The following is an 18,028-nucleotide window of genomic DNA, read 5'->3' on the forward strand; positions in this document are numbered from 1 at the left end:
TGGATTCCCCGGCGTCCTTGTAAAACCCCTGGGAGACCGTAGACACCCGGGCAATGTTTGCTGAAGGAGGGAAGGAAGGAGGAAAGAAGGCTGGGAGGGAGGAAAGAGCAGGTGTTGAGGAAAGAAAGCAGGAAGTTGGACCCATGGACATTTGTCCACCTGGAAAAGCAGGTGGAGCAGCCCAGGACCCCATGTCACCGTGAGTGGGCTCCGTCCGCACCTGTGCCCAGGTATCGCTGTTCATGCTCCACCTGCACAGAGCAGGTGCCTACTGGCAGGCGAGTACAAGCCTGGGTGGTCCAGTCTGTGGTCGTGAGCACCGTGCAACTGCCGCTCTGGACCAGTGAAATCGGCCCTGAACACGGGGCTGGGAACAGTTCTGCCTGTTTTTTTCAGTTTCCTGGTCCTGAGGCTGTAGCACAGGGTGCAGTGAGTGGGCCCTAGGTATTATCTGCTCCTGTTCTTTTTTTTTTTTTAAGGTTTTATTTTTATTTAAAGATTTTATTTATTTATTCATAGACACAGAGAGAGAGAGGCAGAAACACAGGCAGAGGGAGAAGCAGGCTCCATGCAGGGAGCCTGACATGGGACTCGATCCTGGGTCCCCAGGATCACACCCCAGGCTGCAGGCGGCGCCAAACCGCTGCACCACCGGGGCTGCCCTATCTGCTCCTGTTCTATCCCTTCTTCGCACGAATCAGATTTGGATGTCCCTTTGCCCCGGGCCAGGACTGTGTCTCTGCCTCGTGAGGTCACACCATCAGAATGCATGGCCTCTCCAGCACCGGGGTGGGGGGGAGACCCACAGCCTGGCCAACCCACCCAGCAACTGCGCAAAAACCTGCTGTGGAGTCTCACCCACGCATGGGGAGCAGGGTGGAGGAAACTCTCCTCCTCTGAACACACTCTGTGCCCACAAATTTCCAGGATCAGCTGGTGCCTTTGATGCTTCAGGGAGGGACTGGGAGGCAGAGAGGCCAGCCCAGAGCATCTTGACATTTAGCGGCATGTCAGGACCTTGATGGGAAGGAAACACTATTTTAGATTTTTCAAGTGTCTTAGGAATGTACCCAGCTCCTATCACCTCTGCTTCCCCGCGTTCTCCTGGCCTCTGGGATGGAAAACCCCCTCCAATCCACTTAAACCCTAAATCTGATCATGTCACTCATGCTTAAACCCTTTCAAAGCTCCCAAGGTCCTTGAACAGACAAATTGACCCTGCCAATCACTTTCTAACTCACACTGGAGCCCCAATGAGCCACATTTATTTCTTCAGAGAGAAGGTCTCCTCTGCACACAGTGGGCCCTCCTGCCCTTGGCAAGGCTCAGCCTGAATGACCTAAAAGATGATCAATGGGCCTGTCCCCGTGTTCCCACAACACCCCGTTCATTCCCTGTTAGGAATCATTCTAGGGATGCCTGAGCGGCTCAGTGGTTGAGCATCTGCCTTTGGCTCAGGTCGTGATCCCGGGCTCCTGGGATTGAGTCCCATGTCGGGCTTCCTGCATGGAGCCTGCTTCTCCCTCTGCCTGTGTCTCTGCCTCTCTCTCTCTGTGCCTCTCATGAATAAATACATAAAATCTTTAAAAAAAAAAAAAAAAAAAAGGAATCATCCTACATGGCACTTGCCTGATTCCTTCTCTCTCTCACTCTCAGAAACACACACACACACACACACACACACACACACACACACGCATGCACACACCACTGCAAACTCTATGAGGGCAGGAAGGGATTGTGTCAGGAGAACCAGAACACGATGGACACAGTCCCCACCTTCCTGAAGCATACTTTAATGAGAAAGTCCCATATAAACAAGCAAGGAAGCAGACCAACAGAATCATGATGCATTTCATAAAGTGCTAGGAATCAACTATGTGGTAGCCTGTACACCTGGCATGCTGCTTAGCACAGTGAAACCCAATAAATATTTGTAGGATGCATACACGAACACGTGTGTGAATTAACATCTGCATAAATTAGTCCAAAATTTCCTTCCAAAATCATAAGATCACTTTGCTGGGCTGTGGGTCACCTCTGTTCTCCTAGCCCCAATCAGAACGCGTCAGGTCCCTGTAAGTAATCCAGGATGGAAAATGTCTGTCGTTTCCCTTAATCTGTTAGCAACAGGATCAGATGATGGGCTCCAGGGAACTAATTTAAACTCATTTAAATAAAACCCCTGCTGCTTTATTAAAACTACATCCATAACAACGGGTCCAACTGTAAGGGCCCTGGCCTGAGCAAAGCCGCAAGGACTTACCTCTAGATGCTGCTCCTTATTAATAACCCATTTGCTAAATTACAAGCTGTTTATCAATACAAAAGGCCAGGTCTTTAAATATTTTAACACTTAATTGCTGATGATAGCTCTCACCTCCACAACCCTTCCTCTGTGCGAAAAGCCTATTGCTAAGGAAATTCTACTCCGAGCCATCTTCCTTCTTTAGATTTGCAGAATCTGAGATGAGCTGAAGTCACGGGGCCTGGGAGTCCCACTGGGATCCTGGGGCATTGCCCAGACAAGGGGCAGCTGGGTCACTGGTGGAGCGGCCTGGGCCACTGGTGCACAGGTGTTTACTGAACGTCCTAGCCAGAGTCTGAAATGTCTGCCTGTGAGCACAGGCTGCGGGGTCAGATTTCCCTAAATTCAGGTGTCTGCCATTTACAGATGATGCCATTTACTGAGCATAATGGGCTGAATTGTGTCCCCCCCCAGGAAAGGTAAGTTGGTGTGCTAGCCCCAGGCACCTCAGGATGTGACCGTATTTGGAAAAAGGGTCTTTACAGAGGTAATCAAGTTAAAATGACGTCACTAGAGTGTACTTATAAGTCCAATATGACTGGTGTGCTTATAAAAAAGGAAATCTGAGGATCCCTGGGTGGCGCAGCGGTTTGGCGCCTGCCTTTGGCCCAGGGCGCGATCCTGGAGACCCGGGATCGAATCCCACATCGGGCTCCCGGTGCATGGAGCCTGCTTCTCCCTCTGCCTGTGTCTCTGCCTCTCTCTCTATCTCTCTGTGACTATCATAAATAAATAAAAAAAAAAAATTAAAAAAAAAAAAAAAGGAAATCTGAAAAAAAGAAAAAAGAAAAAAAGAAATCTGGACCCAGAGGCACACATACACACAGAGGAAATATGCCACGTGGAGGTTGGAGCTATGCCGCCACAAGCTGAAGAACTACCAGGAGCCCAGAGTGAATCCCGTTACAGATCCTCCCAAAGCACCTTAGGAGGAAGACTGGCCCTGCTGACACTTTGATCTTGGACGGCTGGCCTCTAGATGTCTGTTGCTCTAAGCCACCCAGTCATTGTGGTGCTTTGTTACGCAGCCGGAGCCAATGAACATACTGACCAGCAGTACCCTCTGCAAGCCTTCGATTCCCAACCGCCCCCCCGCCCCACTACAGCCAAGGCTGCTCTGAAAGTTCCTGCCTCTGAGTGTGCCTCAAGCGCTGGGCACCCAGAGCATTTGGTAGGTAACTGCTGCCACCACCCCCCACCCGCCTGGAAGGTCAGGGTCTGTGGGCTCTGGCTGTGCTCTTCTTTGTGGGGTCCTGATGGAGTGCAGACATTCAGGACACAGTCCTTGTGGAAACCACTCATTGGGCCCAGATGCCACTCCAATGGCTTGAGATCCTCAGCTCTGAGAAATGGCAGACTCATGCTTGGGAATGTAAACTCTGGGGCTGAACTGCCTGCAGTTAAGTCCTCACCTGCCTCATGTTTGCTTTGTGGCCTTGGGTAATCCATTCATCCTTCCAGTGCCTCAGTTTCCTCCTCACAGAGTGGTGCCACCCGCAGAACACATCTCTTGGGGTGCTTAGGAGAAACAAATGACTTAATATTCGAATTGGCTCAGAACAGTGTCTGGGACCTCATAAGCAATGCGAATATGTCAATTAAATAAAATTTAAAATGGAATTTGCCTCAACCCACCAAATAATCACTGTTATTAATGGCGGGGATTTTTTTTGGAAGGAATATGTCAACACAAAACATGTCCATCGGTGTGCGTAGTGGTGTTATCTGTGATAGCCCAACACTGGAAACAACCCATCCACTGATGAGTGGAAAACAAATGTGGGGGACACCTGGGTGGCTCAGTGGTTGAGCTCTGCCTTTGACTCAGGACGTGATCCCGGAGTTCTGGGATCGAGTCCCACATTGGGCTTCCTGCATGGAGCCTGCTTCTGCCTCTGCCTATGTCTCTGCCTCTTTCTCTCTGTGTCTCTCTTGAATAAATAAATAAAATCCTTTAAAAAAAGAAAAGAAAAGAAAATGAATGTGGTCTATCCAGGCAATGGACTATTACTCAGCTTTACCTTGAAAACATGATGCTAAGTGTGAGAAGCGTGTCACAAAGGGTTACAGGTCCTAGGATTCTACTTACATGAAATATCTAAAATAGGCAAGTCCACAGAGAAAGAAAGTAGACTAGTCGTTATCAGGGGCTGGGGGCATAGAGATGGAAGAAAACTGCAAATGAGCACAAGGTTTCTTTATGGGGTGATAAAAGTGTTCCAAACCTGACAGGGGTGATGGGTACACAACTCCACGAATACTAAAAACCACTGACTTGTACTTTTATTTATTTATTTATTTTTTAAATTTTTATTTATTTATGATAGTCACACACAGAGAGAGAGAGAGAGAGAGAGAGAGAGAGAGGCAGAGACATAGGCAGAGGGAGAAGGAGGCTCCATGCACCGGGAGCCCAACATGGGATTCGATCCCGGGTCTCCAGGATCGCACCCTGGGCCAAAGGCAGGCGCTAAACTGCTGCGCCACCCAGGGTTCCCTGACTTGCACTTTTAAATGGGTATGAGTCATAGCTCAATAAAGCTGTTAGAACAATAAATAATAACAATAAACCCGAATCATATTTCACCAGCATGAACAATATGCCAAGGCCCTATCCGGGCACCCCTGTCCCTTCATCCTATCCTCACTTCCACTCTCAGAGGAGCAGCTGAGAAACTGGAGCAGGGACCCAGCTGATGGATCTGGCTCTTAACCACCATCCATCTGGGAGGAGAGCCCAGACAACCCAGAATCCATTCACAACAGGCTGTAGGCCTGACCAGAGAGTGGCCTCTGACGCTCAAGTGACCACTGTCTGAAGTTCAAGACACCGTTTTTGTGTTATATGCATGAAGACCTCACCACCACCTTCTGGGACCCTACATACAAAGGGGCCAAAGACCCTCTCCAACCTTGGGTACACAGCTACCTCCATTGTCTTCATTGTTTCCTTCTGTTTACCAAGATAATACAAGCTCACTGTTTTGAACCAAATAATACAGAATACAATCAGGAAAGAAGAAAGCCTTTGCTTTCTTCCCTGGAATCCCACCTTCAGAAATAGAATTCATGGCAGGGGATTTGGCCCAACGAAAGAGACACCCCATTCACTGGATTAGGTAAATTTTTGAAATGAAAGAGAAAAAAAAAATTTTTTTTTCGGTAACTTTTTAAGCTTGGTCTAGAAAGGTTGACTCAGTGCTATTTTATAACCAATTCCTTGAGCCCAGTGTTAGTCATCTGAGTTCATTGCTGGTGGACTTCTGAAGCAAGGAATGCTTCAATTCTCCAGTCAGTTTTGTTAAGCAGAAAAACCAAAGGCCATCTCATCTGGTCACTCGGATGTACCAAGAATAGCTGAGTCCATCTGAAACTTCCCTGGCATCTGACCCAAACTGAGGGCAAGTGTTTAGCTGAGAAACAAAGACAGACATTAAGTGCAGAAAAACCCTTTTGTGTCCACACAGCATGCAAGTTATGTTGAGTTATGCAGCTATTTTGGGGACAATGATGTTTTGTAAACAGTCGGCAAAGTGGCTTTGTCGGTAACATTGCAGAGGTTTGGGGCCCTTTCACCAACAAGGATTGTATGGAAGATAAGAAAACATGGGCAAGGCTGTCCCTTTGAAAAATACAAATAAATTAATGCAGATACAGATAATAAGTATCTGAAAACCTTTGTTTCCTACTCCCACAAGCCTCTATGCATCAACACTTAGGGACTGTTAACAGCTAGGGCAGTAAAAGGAGTCCTGCCTTCATTTATGAAACAGGAAGCTTGCAAATTATGCTTAACATACTCTAGTAAAATCAATGTGAATAATTAGTCTTATTAATACAGACTCACGTGCTACTTTAGCCAGCATGTTCTATTTTAAAGTGCAATAATTGTAAATATTTTTGAGAATCCTAAATATGTTAAATTAAATTTACATTTATTAAGCTCATGCAATAATAAAACAGTGTTAGTTTTCCATTTTACAGTTATTTGTCTCAGCTTCATGGTAGAGAATCACAGGTCCCTGGATTGTCCCAGAATGGTGGGGACAGTGTCTCTCTGATTTTAAATGAATGAATGAGTCTTAGGGTCTTAGAAAATGTGAGCTGCCTGGAGCCTTAGACAGAAGACAAGTATTTATATTTAGCTTACATTTATTGTCTATTTGGTATGGACTAAGCCCTGTGTGGGGCACCTGCCCCCAACACTTTATTCCCCCTATATTACTATATATATTTTTAATATATATTTATAACCTATATATATAAAACCTTTAATCCTCATGACAACCCTATGAAATGCATATAACCATCCTCATTTCACAAATGAAGAAACCAAGGCTTAGAGAAATTCAGTGACTTTTCATTAGCACACAGCCGGACCAGAGCAGAGCTGCAGCAAGGACCCCACACTTCTGACTCTTCATCATCCCCTGGTGTCCCACCCTTATTACGAATGAGGGAAAGTCACACAGCCAGATGCGGCAGCAATCATAACAGTAACAGCATTTGGCCTGTGCCAGACCTTGCACTGGGAGCTTTGCATATATCAACTCATTTAATCCATGGCACAAAGCCTAGATTTGGGAAACCACATACTCCTCATTTAGAGATGGGGAATGGAGGCTCAGAGAGGTTAAGTAATTTGCCCAAGGTAACTCAGCTGGTCACCACAACCCCAGGCCTGCCCCTGCCTCATAGTCTGGAATCATCTGTAAATAACAGCACATGTATGAATGGCTCCAGATGCTTCAAAATCCATTATGGGATTATAAACACATATAGGTATATTTGTAGAATAAGGAAGGACACATGCCCACAGAGGTACCCATTGATATGAAAGTCCTTGAATCAAAGGCTGAATTTAAGCACCCAGGCTGGGACGGGGAGGATGCAGATGGATGCCGGTGTTTCTTGCACTTTCAATACAATCATTTATAACACCCTGTGGTGGAATAACAGGGACAACCACATTTAGTGAGTGCCGACTGTGTGCCAGGCGCTGCACCAGAGGCATTACACAGTATCTCATTTACTCCTAACACAACCCCATAGCATTGCCCCCATTTTCCCCCATGGAAAGGGACTTCTGAGAGGCAGAGGGATGGTCTCAAGAAGGAAAGTTAAATATGCCTGTTGACAGCACCTGCTGCATGGTGCAAAGACCATTGATCCAGGAGCCCAAGAGCTTGGGAGCTCATTCTAGTCCATCAACTGACTGGCTGCCTGACTTAAATAGTCAGTCTGAATACATCCTGAAAATGACTGCCCTTGCTGCACACTCACCCCCTCTCAGCTTCCTTGAGGAAAAGGAGAAGGGGTGTGCAAGCAGAAGGAGGACCGTGGGGGGGATGTTGTAAAAATCATGGCTCCAGAGTACCCCCTGCATTGGTCTGAGCCCTGGCTCTGCCTCTTCTCAGCCACAGAACTTGGGACCACCCCACCTCTTCACCTGTTCAAGCTTCAGTTTAGCGAAGGTAAAATGAAAATCACGAAACAATGTAAGTAAAGACGGCCCTGTAAAACCCTCGGTGAATGGTTGCTACCATCACCATTGTTGGTATATGTACCATTATTATTATTAGCATTACACAAAATGACAGCAGTGGCTTGCCCCACAATATCCTTGTTTTCTGTCAGAGGAGCTTGAGATGGGAGAACAAGTCTGTTTCATCAAGGAGAAAGAAAGAAAGATCTTGTGATTCGGTCAGTGGGCAAGGATTCCAGAAGCCGTGGTGAAGGCTGGGGTAGCCGGGTGGAGGGGTCACTAGTGAGAAGCTTGACCCACCAGGTCAGTGGAACAGCTCAATAATTCCTTCTCATCTGGGGTATCTGAGGGTCTCCCTTTCATCTCTGCATAGCTGACCTCCTGTATCCCTCTAACCATCATACAAGGGGCTGGGGAATCAGGGGTCACTCACCGCCATGACCAGCTCAAAAGGGTACTTGTAGATGCGGACAGGAGACTGGTACTTCTGCACCATTTTCTCACAGGAGTGCCAGCAGAAGCCACCCAGGCAGGAGTGAGCAGAGCCTAGGTAACAGGTGACTGGTAAGGTAGTAGCTTCCTCCACAGAAGCCAGAACCCTGCCCATTGCTTCCCCAAGCAAGGGGCAAGCCTTTCCCCCTTAGGCTCCACCCACACATTTCTTCAGCCCTCCAAGCAAGGGGGCTGATGTGATCACCAAATTACTATGAGCCAGGACCCAAACACCTGCCCTGTCCATTACCCACTGCACCAGATCACACTCATCCCTCCAAGAGCGATCAGGACCCAAACTTTCCTCCGTCCCCACCTCTTCACACTGAGGCCCCCAGGAGCACCCATCACTGCCACTCACATGGAAACACACGTTTGCAACTCTTACACTCCCACAATTCACCACCCACCCCCGCACCCCGCAGCTCGCCACAGACGTCCTGACACCATAGACCCTCAAATATCATTGCACCTGCCCTCTCATTTTCCTCCAAGATACCGTGACATACACACAGCCTTCACTAAATTTCACATGCACTGTCTCTGTCGCACACAGGCACACACATGCACGACCCACCTCCTACACAGGACTGCCCTTGCACACACATGCAACTTCGCACACACACACTCAGCTAGCTCCCTGGAGCTCACACCTACCCAACTCCATGCACGCACACAATTCCCTTGGTGCGCACAAACGTCCACACACTCGCACATGCACGCACACACGTATGCACTCGCAGGCCCCCCGCAGCCCTGCTCACCGTCGCCCTCGAAGTCTCCGGGGACGTAGCCCCGGGAGCAGTACGGAGCGGACTCCGCCGGAGCCCCCCGCGGACGCCTGGCCCGGAGCGCAGCGTCTGGGGCGAGGCCCGAGCGCGGCCGCCCAGCCCCGGGCGTCCGGCCTCACGCTCCCCGGGGCCCGGCCAGTCAGGGAGGGGCCAGCGGGGCGGAAGCGGGACCTGCCTGGCGGGAGCGCTCCAGGACCTGGGACAGCGGAGAACCCGGCCTGGCCCCGCCCCTTGGCTGGCCCCGCCCACGCCGCCCTGCTGTGGCCCCGCCCACCTTTACCGGGCCCCTAATTGGCCCTCCCTGGCCACGCCCCCAGGTTTAGCCCCTCCCCTCTTTTTACTTATCCCCTCTCGGACTACGCCCCAACCCAGCCCTGTTTCAGATTGGCCACGCCTCCTGTAGGCCCCGCCCCCAAGCTGGTCCCTCCCCGAAGGCCCCGGGCCGCGGACACCGCCCAGCCCCGGGAAGACCCCGCCCCGAGGCTCCACCCCCAGCCTAGCTCTGCCCCCACCAGGACCTTGACCCGCCCGGTCCCTCCCCTCTTGGTAAAGTCTACCTTCCCCGTCGGGTCGCCGCGGTCGCCTAGTCTCTGAGCCCCGCCCCTCCCGTGGGGCTGCACCTGGAGCCCTACTGGCTCTGCCGCCCTGCCCCGCCCAGGCATCATTCATTCACTTTGCATGGGTTTACAGAACACCCTACTAAGTGTCAGGTCCTTCCGGGTGCTGTAGACTCTTTGAGTGAACAAAACACGAAAATCCTTGCCCTCCTGTAGCTTGCATTCCTGGGGGGGACAGACGTTAAATAAATAAGGCAAATATAAAGTATGTGGGATGGTGAAAAACTCCAAGGAGAAACAAGTGAGCAGGGAAAGGATTCAAGAAATGAATGAAGCGAGGGTACTATTTTATTTTATTTATTTTATTTTATTTTATTTTATTTTATTTTATTTTATTTTATTTTATTTTATTTTATTTTATTTTATTTTATTTTATTTTATTTTATTTTATTTTATTTTTTTAGGACGAGGGTACAATTTAAAACAGGTTGGGTGGCAGCCCGGGGGGCTCAGCGGTTTAGCGTCTGCCTTTAGCCCAGGGCCTGATCCTGGGGACCCGGGATCAAGTCCCATGTCGGGCTCCATGCGGGGAGCCTGCTCCTGTGTCTCTGCCTCTCTCTCTCTCTCTCTCTCTGTCTCTTAATAATGAATAAATTAAATTTTAAAAAATAAATAAATAAAATAAAACATGTTGGGGGGCACCTGGGTGGCTCAGTGATTTAGCATCTGCCTTTGGCTCAGGTCGTTATCCCAGGGTCCTGGGATCAAGTTCCACATCAGGCACCCCTTGAGGAACCTACTTCTCCCTATGCCTGTGTCTCTGCCTCTGTGTGTCTCTCATGAATAAAAAATAAAAAATAAAAAAAGGATGGACTGGGGCCTTCCTGAGCTCTGTGCCTGTGCCCAGACACACCTACCGAGAGCTCAAAGTGGAAAATGCGGCCCAAAGTGGAGTGAGAACCTACCTCCCACCTCCTCCAGCTCAAGGGAAGAGAACTGCTAATAAATAGCACTGCCCAGCACGTGTTACCTATTAGGAGCGCTGTTCCATTGCTGACTTCTCCTACCAAACATCATCCTCCGTTTAGCTCACACCTAAATCCATCTACCTTCTCAAGACCCCTAGGGAACCGACTTTCCTTCCTGTTCCCTATCTATTCGTCATGGGAGAGCCAAAAGGCTGGCTCTGGGCGGCCTTGGCATCCGTGTGTTCATTCATGGGACACTTACTGAGCACGTGCTATGTGCCAGCACTGGATGACTTCACCCATTCACAAGGGGAAATCAGACAGACACACCTGCCCTCGCGTGGCCCACCTTCCTGGGCAGGCAAAAGGTGTGACAACGCTGCTTAGCAAATACACAGGCCTTTGCAGCCCTATGATAACCAGCCCTTGTTCGTTCCCTTTCTAGACTGTGTCACACTCGGTAATCGTTTATTCGTTCATGTTATTTATTTGTGCGTTACTGACTGTCCCGGGAGACTGAGCTCCGCGAGGCAGGGACCATTGTCTGTCTTATTCACCTGCCCCCAGGTCCCCAGCATCTTTCTGGGCACCGGGCGCACAGTAGGTGCTCGGTGCATTTTCTCAGAAGTTAACCAAGAATGGAAACGGAGCGCAAAGTTGCCATCGCTGCCACAAGGTGGCGGCAAACGACAGTCCACGACTCCAAAGGTCCTCACTCTCAGGGATCGGATTGTTGGGAGAGGTGGGGTCCAGGGTTATGTCGCTGGACCCCGAAGGAAAGTCGCAAGGCTTGTCCTGGGCTTCGGTCCCGGGCGCGTAGTGAGCGTGGACACTTAGCTGCTGTGGGCACGAAGTAACCACAGAGCGGGATGTTTCCTTTCTTTCTTTTTTATTTTTTTAAGATTTTATTTATTTATTCATGAGAGGCACAGAGAGAGGCAGACACAAGCAGTCTCCATGCAAGGAGCTCAACGTGGGACTCGATCCAGGGTCTCCAGGATCACACCCCGGGCTGCAGGCGGCGCTAAACCGCGGCGCCACCGGGGCTGCCCTTAGGGCTCCCTTCAAAAGGCAGATTCCCGGGCACCGCTCAGAGGAGACTGGGAATCTGCCTGCGTAACAAGTACCCCCAAGTGACTCTTCTAAGGGGACGGGTCTAGTGGTGCTGGCTGGCAGGCCTTGGGGTGGGGGGTCCTTCCAAGCGCGGGGGGACCCCGGAGCGCCCCGGCACTGAACGCCGCTCACAGGGCGCGCGCGCGGCGGGGGGAGGCGCCCCGGAGCGGGGGAGGGGGGCTCTCCAGGGCTCCTCCCAGATGTGGGCGTGCCCCCCTCCAATGCACTCCCTCTCGTTCTCGCGGAATCTTTTTGGCTACCCGCCCACACACGTGTCTCTTTTGCCACAGAAGGTGACAGCTTGGAGGAGCAGGAGCGGGCGTGGGAGATGCAGGGAGCGAGCCAGGAAGAGCCCCGGGAGCAAAGGAGAGGCCGGGAGGCTGCGGGGGAGGCCTAGGGTTTTCTCGCTCCTACCATCAGCGCCCCTCTGGTCCCCCACCGGTGAGGATGCGACCCTGGGCCCCGGTGGGGGGCGGGGCGACAGCTGGGTGGGTACCGAGAGCTCAAAGTGGAAAATGCGGCCCAAAGTGGAGTGAGAACCTACCTCCCACCTCCTCCAGCTCAAGGGAAGAGAACTGCTAATAAATAGCACTGCCCAGCACGTGTTACCTATTAGGAGCGCTGTTCCATTGCTGACTTCTCCTACCATCTACTGAGCACTTATTTGCCACGGACTGTTCCAGGCACCCTTCTCAGGCTTTACAAACATTTAATCCTCAAAAACAACCCCTGCAGTGTTGAAAATGTTTTGGAACTCTTTGGAGGGGGTGATTGCACAACATTGTGAATGCACTCGACGCCACTGGATTGTGCACATCAAAATGATTAATGTCCGGTTAAAAGGGTTAGTGGTTATGTTGTATGATTATCATCTAAATTAAAAAAAAAAAAAAAAAAAAAAAAACTTGCGCAGCCCGGGTGGCTGAACGGTTTAGCACCGCCTTCAGCCCAGGGCCTGATCCTGGAGACCTGGGATCAAGTTCCACATCCGGCTCCCTGCATGGAAGCCTGCTTCTCCCTCTGCCTGTGTCTCTGCTTCTCTCTCTCTCTCTCTCTCTCATGAATAAATAAAAATCTTTAAAAAATAAAAAATTTAAATTAAAAAAAAACCTTTAAGATCAAAACCATCTTGGGACACCTGGGTGCCTCAGTGGTTGAGCGTTTGCCTTCAGCTCAGGGCATCATCCCAGGATCCTGGGATCGAGTCCTGCATGGTGCTCCCCACAGGGAGCCTGCTTCTCCCTCTGCCTGTCTCTGCCTCTCTCTCTCTGTGTCTCTCATGAATAAATAAATTAAATCTTTTTAAAAAATCAAAACTATTTTATTTTTTTAATCAAAACGATTTTAATCCTCATTTTAAACATAAGGAAAAAAATTAAAAAATAAATAAACATAAGGAAAACTATGGCACAGAGAGATTGAGTAACTTGCCTAAGGTTACACCGCTACTAAGGAACTCAAACCCTGGACTCTAATTCTCCAGTGCCTCCTTCTGCCCTGGACTGTAGCTTAATTACCCAAAAGATATGATTTTCCAGCCAGGATTGTAAAGATATCCAGGCACCTGGTTCTGGACTAAGGAGGTACCAGAAAGATGGGCTGATTCTGTAGGATCTCCGGGGCTGGGAGGTCAGTCCCATGGGCAGGACCTTCAACCTTTGCTGCTTCTTGCTTGCCCTGCAGGAATAACCAAGCCAAAGCTGCCTTCTGGTGAGGTAGGTTTTGAAGACTCCCAAAACCACCCCTCATCTCTGAATAGCTCCTCCACAGACGGGGCCTCTGCCACAGGAAATTCAGCCATTTGTAATGCATCGTTTGAGTAAGAAACACTAGACCCAAGCGCAGATATGCTCAGAATGTGTCCTGTACGGAAATGTCAGTATGGTGTCATAGTACAACACCAAGGAACTGGTGGGGTGAGGAGGGGGTTGAGAGTGAGGAGGTCCGAAGTCTAGACCCTTGTGGGAACACAGTGGCCCTTGATCTGGGCCCTGGAATAACATGAGGGCCCTGGGACGATGCTTAAGCTGGAGAGGATGGGGCATTTTTTAAATCGTGGTTAATATACATCAAATGTATCATCTTAACCATTTTTAAGTGTACACTTCAGTGCTTTTTATTTTTTTAAGATTTTATTTATTCTTAAAATATTTTATTTATTTTTTCATGAGAGACACAGAGAGAGAGAGAGGCAGAGACACAGGCAGAGGGAGAAGCAGGCTCCATGCAGGGAGCCTGATGTGGGACTCGATCCTGGGACTCCAGGATCATGCCCTAAGCAGAAGGCAGACACTTAACCACTGAGCCACCCAGGCACCCCTTTTTAAGATTTTATTTAAATATTCATGAGAGACACAGAGAGAGAGAGAGGCAGAGACACAGGCAGAGGGAGAAGCAGGCTCCCTGTGGGGAGCCCAATATGGGAATGGATCCCAGGACCTCAGGATCACGATCTGAGCCAAAGGCAGACACTCAACCACTGAGCCACCCAGCACCCCTGCCACTCTGCTTTCCACACATCTCATTTGTCCCAGGGCTGCCTCTTAGTTCCTCTCTCTTCTCAGAGTACAGTGCAGGAGGCTCCTGGATTTGGGAATCTCAAGGGCTGTAGGGGTCCTTGGTAGGGTGGCCATGTACAGGGGTGCATGCTGTAATCCACACCACTCTATGCAGGGGTCCCTGTCATTGGGCAGCTCTAATGGAACAAGAGGCTGAGTCTGGAAGGGCCTGACCCAGGAGGCTGCCCAGCCAGGCACTCTGCACCTAGACCCCCAGCCCATCCCCAGGTCTCGTCACTTCCACACAAGCTTTGGGACTCTATCAGGCCCTGCAGGTGGGGTCAGGGTCCAACGGTGAGTAAAAGGCTGTCTGAGCCCCAGGAGCTCTCAGTGAGGAGGGACGACAGAGGGAGCAAAGGTAGGGTGCACCAGGAGTCAGTGTGGCGCTCGGGAGGGGGCTGGGTGGCACAGTGGTGAGCAGCAGGTGCTGCAGTCAGGTCAGCCTGGGTGTGAATTCTGGCCCTGCCCCCTTTTAGCATCCCTGCAGTGCATATGGCTGGAGTGTCCCCTCCTTCAAAGTGGGGATACCATGGACACTGTTTGGTCTTAAAAAGGAAGACAATTTTATCTGATGCTACAACGTGGGTGAATCTTGAAGATGTGATGTTCAGTGAAAGAAACCAGTCACAAAAGGACAAATACTGTGTGATTCCGATTGTATGAAGTACCCAGAGGGGTCAGATTCATAGAGACAGGAAGTGGAAGGGTGGGTGCTGGGGGAAGGGGAAGGGACACGGGGAGTTAATGTTTAATGAGGACAGAGTTTCAGTTTTGCCAAACGAAGGTCGTGGGGACGGGTGGTGGTGGTAATTGCACAACATCATGAGTATATTTGGTGCCGCTGAACTGTACACCTAAAAGTGCTTAAAAATAGTAATGTTTTTTTCCCAAGTTTTTATTTTAATTCCATTTGGTAAAATCTAAGTTTTATATTATGTATATCTGACCATAATAATTCAAGAAATCCTGTTGGGGAAAATTATTATTTTTTTAAAGTAAGGGGTAAATTGTATCAGCTAGGAGAGAAGGACTGTTTTCCAGGGGACTTCCTGGAGAGGGTGGCCTTTAAGATGGCACGGCATAGGAATGTGATAATTCTGCTTTATTAGAACATAATCCTCACACCATACAGTTCACCCACATACAGTGTACGTGTCAGTGGTTTTTAGTATATTCACAGAACAATGCAACCACCACCATCGATTTTTTTTAGAACATTTTCATCATCCCAAAAAGAAACCCTGTAACCTTTAGCAGTCACTCCCCATTTACCTTCCAAACTCCTGGCAACCACTGATTTGCTTTCTTTCTCTATGGATTTACCTATTCTGGACATTTCATATAAATGGAGTCACATGCGACATGGCCTTTCGTGACTGACTTCTCTCACTGAGCATCATGTCTTCAGGATTTTTCCATGGTGTGACAGGTATCAGGGCTTCATTCCTTTTTATGGCTGAACTGTTTTTACTCACAACATTTCTTTTAAAAAAATTTATTTATTTATTTATTTATTTATTTATTTATTTATTCATTCATTTATTTATGAGAAAGAGAGCAAAAGCAGAGGGAGAGGCAGAGGGAGAGGGACCCTGGTGTGGGACTCCATCCCAGGACCCTGAGATCATGACCTGAGCTGAAGGCAGAGGCTTAACTGACTGAGCCACCCAGGTGCCCCACTCTCAACACTCCTGACACCAAACGTATGGGGTTTTTCTGCACACCAACAACCAGTTCTCCAAATATCTGGACAGCAGTTGGGTATCCTACAATTCAACTCAATTCTGACATGAATTACTTGCACACACCACAAGGCTGTCAAGAAGTATCATATAAGAAACTCCCCCTGGGGCTGTATCTCCTCATTGGCCTTTGGGGGGCCACCAGCATGCCGCTCCACTCTTTGGGTTTCTATGGTAGGAGGGTGTCCAGGGTGGATGTGCCTGGGAGTGGAGGGAGCAGGGGGGGCACTCCCCAGCCTCTACCCTCCTGCTTTCATCCATGACCTTCCTCAGACCCAAGATTACCTTGATGGTAGCACAAAGTCCCCCCTTCGGGCAGGGAAGGAGGAACCTCATGTATTAATTTCCTACTACTGCTCTGGTGGCTTTTTTTTTTTTTTAAGATTCTACTCATTTATTTAAGAAAGAAAGAGAAAAAGAGAGCACAGATGGAGAGTCAGAGGGAGAAGCCAGCTCCTCCCTGAGCAGGGAGCCCGATGTGGGACTCCATCCCAGGACCCCGAGGTCATGACCTGAGCTGAAGGCAGATACCCAACAGACTGAACCACCCAGGTGCCCTTCTAGTGGCTTAAAAAAAAGACCCACCCATGTATTATCTTACAATTCTGGAGATCAGACATATGAAATCAGTCTCACTAGGCCAAAATCAGAGTGTTGGCAGGATTTGCTCCTTCTGGAGTCTCTGAAGGGAGAATCCATTTCTGTGCCTTTTCTGGTTTCTAGATCCTGCCTCCGTTCCTTGGCTTATGGCCCCTGCCTGCATCATCACATCACATCTATCTCTGGCTCTGCTGGTCACTGTGCAGCCGTCTTTTCTCAGTGTGTCTCTATGCTGCAAATCATCCCCTGTGTTTTTCTTATAAGGACACCTGTCATCGGATACAGGGTCCACCCTAAATCCAGGACAATCTTCTCTTGAGATCCTTAACTTAATTACATCTATAAAGAATCTTTTTCCAAATAAGATCACATTCCTAGGTTGCGGGAGGTTAGGACTTGGTCTTACCTTTGGGAGGGGGGAGGCACCATTAACCCACTGCAGGGCCCACCTTGTGGCTGTACCTTGGGTCGGTTTGCCTCCTCCTGGTGCATTCTCCTTCTTGCCCCTGCTTCCATGGCCTGGGGTCACTGCAAAAGCAAAGTCCCTGCATACAAGCTCTGTGCTTGTGGGGATCAGGACCAGGACCAGGACAGCTATGGCCTCTGACTCCTCTAGGTTGGAAGGATGATGCATTGCCATTGCCCTTCAGCAAATTAGATGTGACACCAACTCCCCATCCTAGGTTCCTCTGGAACAGTGCAGGTGGGAGCAGGGATGGGAAGAGTAGGAGGTGGGATCTGAAAAAGGTTGGACCATGGTGTTAGAGTTGAGTATTCCAATATTAAGGGGTCAGCCCAGGTCATGATTTTGCCCCCCAGATTGGGGTCACATAAAAATGCTGGGCAGGTTGGCCACAGGCACCAAAATCTAAGCTTGGCCCCATTAACAAAGCAGACCCCAAGGGACCCCCCCCCACACACACACACATTCACCCAGCTCAATTTCTGAGGCCCCTGCTGCCCCTGCCTGGGGGAGAGCCAGGGGTCCTGGGATGTCCACTTCTCTATGCCTAGACTCAGTCTAACTCTCTGGAGCCACTTAAAGCAATAGCCAGGAAGCTATGCAGCTGTTTGAACTTAATCACATGGATATTAATATATCATATATTTATATAAATAATGATAAATATGAACAATAAAATAAAAAATTCACTTGCACTAGCCTCATTTCAAGTGCTTGATAGCTACATGTGGCTTAGGCCTCCCATGTACACAGAATATTTCCATCATCTCAGGAAGTGCCATTGGACAGGGCTTCTCCAGAGTCGCCCCTAGACCGGCAGAGGCTGAGCCCTTTCCGGAGAACAGGATGGACTGGACGAGGGCGGGGGCCATCAAGGGGGTGTTTGTCCAGAGCCAACTGGTGTTGACTCATCAGTCCCGAGGTCTGGGCCCAGGCGAGGGATTAAGCCTG

At 49.4% G+C, this 18,028-nt stretch overlaps 1 protein-coding gene across 3 annotated transcripts in view; it reads right to left on the bottom strand.

Annotated features, from left to right (window-relative positions):
• The window catches only part of SEC14L5 (SEC14 like lipid binding 5), a 41,175-nt gene extending 31,893 nt beyond the window's left edge, over positions 1-9,282 (bottom strand). Inside the window, exons 1-3 of one of the 3 annotated variants that reach the window (XM_072753950.1) lie at positions 9,050-9,159; positions 8,227-8,339; positions 3,721-3,826 (exon numbers count right to left, since the gene is read on the bottom strand). In XM_072753950.1, coding sequence (XP_072610051.1) covers positions 3,721-3,729 — 9 coding nt within the window. In that variant the 5' untranslated portion in view covers positions 3,730-3,826; positions 8,227-8,339; positions 9,050-9,159. Of the gene's footprint in view, positions 1-3,720; positions 3,827-8,226; positions 8,635-9,049 lie in introns of those variants that run through there. The other 2 variants (XM_026003060.2, XM_072753949.1) reach the window with 2 other exon arrangements.
• Positions 9,283-18,028: the final 8,746 nt, after the last annotated feature.

The sequence above is a fragment of the Vulpes vulpes genome, chromosome 3 (assembly GCF_048418805.1).
Source record: "Vulpes vulpes isolate BD-2025 chromosome 3, VulVul3, whole genome shotgun sequence".
In the NCBI taxonomy this organism is placed as follows: Eukaryota; Metazoa; Chordata; class Mammalia; order Carnivora; family Canidae; genus Vulpes; species Vulpes vulpes.